The sequence below is a fragment of the Myiozetetes cayanensis genome, unplaced genomic scaffold (assembly GCF_022539395.1).
Source record: "Myiozetetes cayanensis isolate MyiCay16 unplaced genomic scaffold, myiCay2020 scf15, whole genome shotgun sequence".
Classification (NCBI taxonomy): domain Eukaryota; kingdom Metazoa; phylum Chordata; class Aves; order Passeriformes; family Tyrannidae; genus Myiozetetes; species Myiozetetes cayanensis.
The window spans coordinates 15,052,823-15,059,943 of NW_026087159.1; the positions used below are offsets into that span (position 1 = coordinate 15,052,823).

Sequence of the window (7,121 nt, forward strand, 5' to 3'; positions counted from 1 at the left end):
ACAGTCCCTCAGGGACTGGCTCACACACTGTCCCCTCAGGCCCTGACTTAAGGCAAACAAGGATAATTGAACTTACAAATACTGCAAACTTTTGAAGAACAGTGTTTCTCCCCTTTCATGGTGGAGAATGCACTCAGCTCACACGTAAAGAACATTTACTTATAATGATGCAGCTGCAGTTCAACTCTGAAGGTATCAGTCACAGTTCCAGTGCTGGCACCTTCTCACCTGTTCAGGAGCCCTCAATTTTGTCGGACCTGCCCTGCACATCTGTCTGGGAAGGCTGAGGGAAACTCGTTTCAGGGAACAGGATCTTCACACTTCCCTGCTCAGAGCTCCCCTGGCAATGCCAGTTCTGGAGAGCACCAGGGAACAGTTCGACTCCCAGATGAGATGGAATAGGACCTGCTGCTGCCCTGCCTGCCTGTGTCCATTACCACACCATTCTGAAACCTCCAGGTTATGGGGCTGCTTCTCCTCACAGAGCTGTATAAGTCACATCACTCACTACTAACAGAGCTCCAGTAACAATCCTGCTCCTACCTGAAGGGCAGCAGCGCAAGGAGGAGAAAGCAGCGCCGCAGGTTTGCCGGATTTCACCAGAAATGTTGTGGAAGGAGTTGAGCTGGGGGTGTGGAACACGCTGGGTTCTCCTTTGCAAAGTGATTCCCCCCAGCCCGTGGTGAGGGGAACGCGTGGGGCCAGGGCCTTACCCCACGGCCCCGGGGCTGCTCTGTGCGGGGGCAGCGTGAGCGGCCCGGGGTCTCCCCCCGGTTTGGGACCAGCAGCATCTGCTCCCGGCACTCCCCCTTCCCCGGGGGGCCAGGAGCCAGGTACCCCACCAGGGAAGGAGACTCTCGGTGTGGTTTGCAAAACGCTCTCGCCTCTTGTAAGAGTCAGAAGAAAGCCCCGGCCGAGCCGGGTGCGTCCCGGAGGAGAAGGCAGGAGCCGGTGCCGGAGCATCCCCGCAGCAGGTCCGGGAGGCAGCGCGGGGCCCCGGCCGGGAGGGAAGCAGCGGGGAAGGGAACGCTGATCCCACTGCCCCCGGCACGTCTCGGGCAGCCGAGGGGCTCAAAGTCCCCCCGATACCGCTGTTCGTACGGGACGGCAGAGCAGGCCCCTGTAACCAAACCCATCACTACCAGCGCCCTCCCGTTCCTTTTCCTCTTGTACCGAGGAAAGAGCGGAGGGTCAGCTGGAGCAACCGGGGATGCGCTGCGGAATCCCGGCCGCTCTGGATTCTGAGAGGTCCCCAGGCTTGGCGAGCTCAGACCCGGTCCGGGGGCCTCCCGAGGAGCTGAGGACACGAGTGGGGCCCGGCCGGAACGCGGCTTGGCCCCCAGAGCAGAGGGAGCGCGAAGGGATGCTCAGCTCCGCCGGCCGCCCCGGGGCCCCGCGGGGGCTGCTCCGCAGCGCCCACGGAAACACAGCATGGAAAACGCGGATCCCTTGGAAAAAAAAGGGGGGCGGGGGAAGAAAAGTTGTCCAGACTAAAGGCACTCCTCAAACATATTGAAAAGATTCAATTATTTATTTCCTGTGGGGATTCCTGTAACCATTCATTTTTAATGGAGTCTAATTAAGAGTTCCCCAACGGGTTTTACTTTTGTAAATATTTCAGATGAGCTCGGGTTTCCAGGCAAATCCTCCACACGCACAAAAAAAAACATAACAAAAAACAAAACCCAACAAAACATACACAAGAAAACTCACCAAACAAACCAAAACAATTTAAAAAAAAAAAAAAACAAAAACGAAGCGGAGACGTAATCCCTTTCTCTCCCTGTCGGCCTAGAGAAACCAGCCGGGCGGAGAGGCAACAAGTGGCCGCGCCTCGCAGAGCGGCATCTCGGGCAGTCCCATTTTCCTTCAGAAGAACACAAACTCGAAGGATCGCACTCTGCCCTCTCCCACCCTCCAAAATATAAAGGACGGCTCGGCGGCCGCAGGAACTCAGCCGAAAAGCGACGGCAGCTCCTGGAGCGGGCGCTGGGACCGCGGCTGGTGCGGGGAGCCTCGGGGGGAGCTCCGGGAAGGAGCCCCGCACTGCCCCGCTCCGCGCTCCCGCAGCCGCGGGGGGACCGCCCGCACAAACCGCGCGGAGACCGCCGACGTGCCTGATATAAAATTTATTGATCTCTCTTCGTTTGGAAGAAGGAAGCAAAACGAGGACTAGGAACAGGGAAGGGGATTTCGATGACTTATTTTCTTGGAAGGAATCCGGTAACAAAACTAAAACGTTTCTTCATCCGATATGTCAAAACATGGTTCACAGTAAAATTCACAAACCGATTTACATAAGTTTACAGTTTAAGAAAAACCAAGACACACAACTTACTATAAATAAAAGAAATGCGTTTGCGACCCGCACAGCTCTGCTCTCTCCCACCTCCCCTCTTTTTTTTCTTTTTTTTTTTTTTTTTTAGGAATAAAACCCCAAATTTAAAAAGTCATGAAAGCTACAAATTGTGGATAGAAACCAAGAGAGGGTCGGTGACAAAACACTTAATAAAACCACAACGATTATGTGAATAACCGAGTTTAAAAACAAAAGCCCGCGGTTTTTGTTTTTTTATGTCATTGCAACACTAGAAATCAAACTGGAAGATGCAAGAACTTTTAAAAACTTTCAAGCGAATAAAACAGTGCGCAACCTAGCCGAAACCAGGAATGAAGATGCCGTGGTTTGAAAACTTCACAGCGGCTTTTAGGAGGCAGGAGTTGTGCTCTATCAAAATAACAGCTTGCTCAAATATTCTTTCCTGTACCAAAAAAAAAAAAAAAAAAAAAAAAAAGACACAACTAACGGATTTCCTTTTAAAATTTCTCCAAAGTTAGTATTAAGTCTGCTAAGCCGAGCAACACTGCCGTACGTCCCGGTGTAGTCAGGGAGCGGTGGTGGGGTTAGGGATTAAGACGGGGAGCCGTCCGGAGCAGTCAAGTTTATATGTGAGTTAGTGGTACGGTACCATTCACGCCAGTCCCGGCACTCTGGTAGTGCTGGTGGACGCTGTGTAACCTGCTGCCCTGCAGGGCGGAAGGGTCTGTGGCATCCCCCCCGGGGGGCAGGTACATGCTGATCATATCCCGCAGGTCTCCCAGGCAGGCCCTCTGCGAGTGGGAAGTGATGGCCGGAGGCGGCGAGCTGGGCTCGGATTTCACCACGGAGCCCATGGAGCCCAGGCTCATGGCCGAGGAGGGCTGCTGGCCGTAGGCGGCGGGGGACATGCTGTAGGTGGAGGCGGCGTTCATGTAGGTCTGGGCCGTGGACATCATGGGGCTGTACTGCAGGCCCGTCATGTCGTAGCGGTGCATCTGCTGCAGCTGCGGGCTGTTCATGCCCGGGTGCTGGCTGTAGCCCAGCTGGTCTTGCATCAGTGAGTAAGCTCCGTTGGTCCAGCCGTTCATGTGGGCATAAGTGTCAATCCTCTGCCCCACCCCGACGGGGCTGCTCACCGCGTTGCCCCCCCCCGGGGCCAGCAGGTTGCCGGGCAGCGAGTACTTGTCCTTCTTCAGCAAGGTCTTGGTCTTCCTCCGGGGCCGGTATTTGTAATCCGGATACTCCTTCATGTGCACGGCCCGCAGCCGCTTGGCCTCGTCGATGAAGGGCCGCTTCTCGGCGTCGCTCAGCAGCTTCCAGTCGGCCCCGAGCCGCTTGCTGATCTCCGAGTTGTGCATCTTGGGGTTCTCCTGGGCCATCTTCCGCCGCTGCCCGCGGGACCACACCATGAAGGCGTTCATGGGGCGCTTCACCCGGTCCTGGTCCGAGCCCGCTCCCGCTCCGTTGCCGCCTCCGCCGCCTTTGCCGTTGCTTCCCGGAGCGGGGTTGCCCCCGGTGCTGCCCGGCGTGGGCTGTGGTGCCTTGATCTCGGTCTCCAGCATGCTGTACATGGCCGGGGCCGGCAAAAGGTGCGCCAGGGCGGCGGGCAGGCGGGCACCGAGCGGGGAGAGGAAGTTAGGAAAAAAACCAAACAAAACAAAACGAACCAAACAGAAAGAAAAAACCTGCCTGGGCGGCTGCTGCGGGAGGAGCAGGAAGTTTTTCTGCCTGGCAGAGGCGCCGCTCCCCGAGGTGCCGGTGGTGTCGCGGCGGCAGCGCGGAGCGGCTCCCGCGGGCAGCGCCGGGCGATGCGCTCACGGATCCCGGGGGTCCGTGATTGACGGGCTATAAATGAGGGGGCGGCGGCCAATCAGAGAGCGGTTCCCGACAGCCCCACGCCGGGAACTGACCGGCCAGGAGGGGGGTGGGGGGATCCCGGGCTCGGGGATGCCGGGGATGCGGGAGCCGGGCCCCTCCCGCCGCGGCCCCCGGGCCCTGCACCTGCCCCCGGCTCTGAGCGACGGGACGGGGCAGAGGGGCCGGTGGGGCTCCCGCAGCTGCGGGCAGTGCCGCGGGGGAAGGAGCGGGACCGGGGCTGCCCCGCGGGAGGAGGAGCGGGGCGGAGCGCTGCGCTCAAGCGGGAGCCGCGCGTTCGCCGGGCACAAAGAGGTTCGGGGCTCCCGGCGGATGCACAGCCCTGTGCCGAGCCCAGGGAAGCTGCCTGGAGACGGAGCGAGCCCGCGCTGCACGGACGTCTCCCCCCGGAGCGAGGTGAAGGGGCGGGGGACGGACGAGCTAAACTCTTCCACTTCTGAGCCCTCGCCTGAGATAGAAGCCACGTTGCCCTGCCGGGACCGGGCACGGCCGCCGAGCACTCCTCCCCGGTGGGAGAGGGGCAGCCCCGAGAGGAGGCGGTGCGGGGCAAGGGGCCGGGCTCTCCCGGCCATCCCCACCTACACCCACCCCTTTGCCACTGGAGCTTTTCCACTCGACTGCCCTAAAGAAGGGGGAGGGAAGTGGGTGGAGGGGACGGCGCTTGCAAATCCCCCAAGTTTCATGGCAACAGAAAGTTCCCTCCGTGTGAAAGAAAACTTTGGCGGCGGATATGCGAGTGGAGCGGCGCCCACTGGAGCTGTCAATCACGGGCTTCCCTGTCCGTCCCTCCCCTCCATTTACCCCTCCCTCCCTTCCTTGCCCAGAGGCAGGGACAGGCGCACCTGCACGGACGGAGCCGGCGGCTCCTTGAGAGCGCAGAGGATGCCGGCCGCCTCGCCCCGCCGCGGGGGGACGGGGGAAAGAGGGGCGCGCTGCCCCGTCCTACCACAGCCTCCACTCCAGCTCCGTCGGGGGAAGCCGGGCGGTTCTCCAGGCCGCGCTAGGGGAGGCAAAGCGAGCCACAGTCTGCTGGGAGCGCCCTGGTGCCGGGGGAAGTGGGGCAGCACCGCCCGTGTAGCTCTGAGCAAACTGCCCCGGGGGCGTGTGGGGCGCAGGGAAGGGTCTGTGGTCTTGAGGTCGGGACGTGTCTGAGCATCACGTCCCGTCCTGGGCGACCCGGATTGGAGAGATGCTGCCCGGACTGGAGGGATGCTGCCGGAGCGGCTTCCCGGGCTTGGCAGGCATTGGTGTCGCCCCAAAGAGAAGATCGCGATAGCGGGGGGACTCGGAGATCGGGACCGGGGGGAAGGACACCTCCAGGGCAGGGCTGCCGGCTGAACCCGGAGGCACAGCCGAAGCTGGTGCCGCCAGCCCTGAGCCCGGGGGGCGCCGGGGAGGGGGCTCCGGGCCGGGGCGGTTCGGCAAGGGAACCGATCTCCGAGTTCTGCATCTTGGGGGGCTGCTCCCCTCGGGCCGGGGAACCTGACGAGCATCGGAGGTACTCTGGAAACACCACCGTGTCGTGGAGGGGGGTTTGCTTGAGCGGACCTAAGCACTTCTTGGGACTTTGCGGTTGAAGGTCTCACTCGTTGTGCACGGATTTCTTTTTTGACAAAATCACCCCACTTGCGACCGGCTATGGTGTAATCAGCGTTTTGTCTTTCTTGTTTGGTTTGCTGCTGGTGTATTCTCGAGTGAAGTAAGCCAAAATTTGGCAAACCGAGGGGACAGGGTGACAGCGAAAGGGTTGTTCCAGGCGGGAGTAGTTCTCTTGTAACTTTTGCAACATACTGGAAAAGCTTCAGGCGATTGTAACTAACCTCAAACCCCTCCAAATATTTTGACCGCTTCATTCGAGGTTTAAGACCTGCCAGGCTGGGCAGGAAAGAGGACTGATGTATATCCTGACAGCTATTTATTACTTTATATGAACCTTCGTTGGAGGGACTAAACAGACTGGTTTGCAACAAAAAATGTGGCTGTAACAGGGAATTAGAGGACCTGCTGAAAGCCTCCTGAATGCTGTTTCCTTCGATGTTTAAATAAATATTAAACGTTAAGTTTCAGATTCCTACTTTGTGTTTCGTGTTTGCTCTGCCTGAATCTCAAACTATAGATTTTTTCCCCAAAGAGCAAGCTATTTAAGGCTTTCGACATCCATATTTCAAAGCAAGACAACATTTCTCTTGAAACATTACTAATCACCTTGCAGATGAACTGAACTTGACTGAATAAAAATGTAAGTATATAACTGGTGGACTTCCACACTTCACAGGTCCCTGTAATGCTCCCGCTGCAGTTGGCTTCCCCCGCCGCACATGTTCTGAGGAATACTCCATAATCTGTCTGATTTCTAATCCCAGAAGAAGGGATGAGCAGGAACCCGCTGCTCGAACCCCTCGGTGTTAGCGATGCGTGCGCGGAGGAAACTCTCGGTGGGATTTCTTGAGCGATTTCGGACCCGAGAGTAGAGTCAGAAGCCAGCTTCTCTCCGGGCTTTACTTCGGAGCCGTGTTATCCCCTCCCGGGCACGGCGCTGGCCGGGGCTGTCGCCTCTCGCAGGTCCCCACCAGCGGCACAGACGGGGCGGCTCCGTCCCCGCTCTGCACGGCGGCACCTGCGGCCGCTGTCGCCCTGGGGGACGAGGGGCTCCTTCTCCTTGCCCTTAAAACCCCAGCTCGCCAGCGAGGCGAGCCCTGCTGTGCCAACCTCTGAGCTGGCACAGAGTTACCTGCAAAGTGCTTTAGAAGATTCCACCCTCCCCTTGGCAGCGAACTCCAGCCTCCACCTGCTCCCCGGGCAAGGGGACGGAGCCTGCCGAACTGTCGGGACGTAAGGAAGGGGCAGAAGGCAGGACAGGATTCAGCGCAATAAGCGGGGCGAGGGGAAACCTGATGCCTGGAGCCATTTTCCTAAATTCCCTACC

At 58.8% G+C, this 7,121-nt stretch overlaps 1 protein-coding gene across 1 annotated transcript; it reads right to left on the minus strand.

Annotated features, from left to right (window-relative positions):
* Nucleotides 1–1,539: 1,539 nt before the first annotated feature.
* On the minus strand, nucleotides 1,540–4,128 carry LOC126637473 (transcription factor SOX-3-like). Its single transcript, XM_050310779.1, has one exon. It carries the CDS (start codon nucleotides 3,889–3,891, stop codon nucleotides 2,944–2,946), a length of 948 nt encoding a protein of 315 aa, XP_050166736.1. The 5' UTR covers nucleotides 3,892–4,128; the 3' UTR covers nucleotides 1,540–2,943.
* Nucleotides 4,129–7,121: the final 2,993 nt, after the last annotated feature.

Bases quoted from the DNA above. Each gene is read 5' to 3' on its own strand.
- LOC126637473 (XM_050310779.1), bottom strand. From the start codon at position 3,891: ATGTACAGCATGCTGGAGACCGAGATCAAGGCACCACAGCCCACGCCG.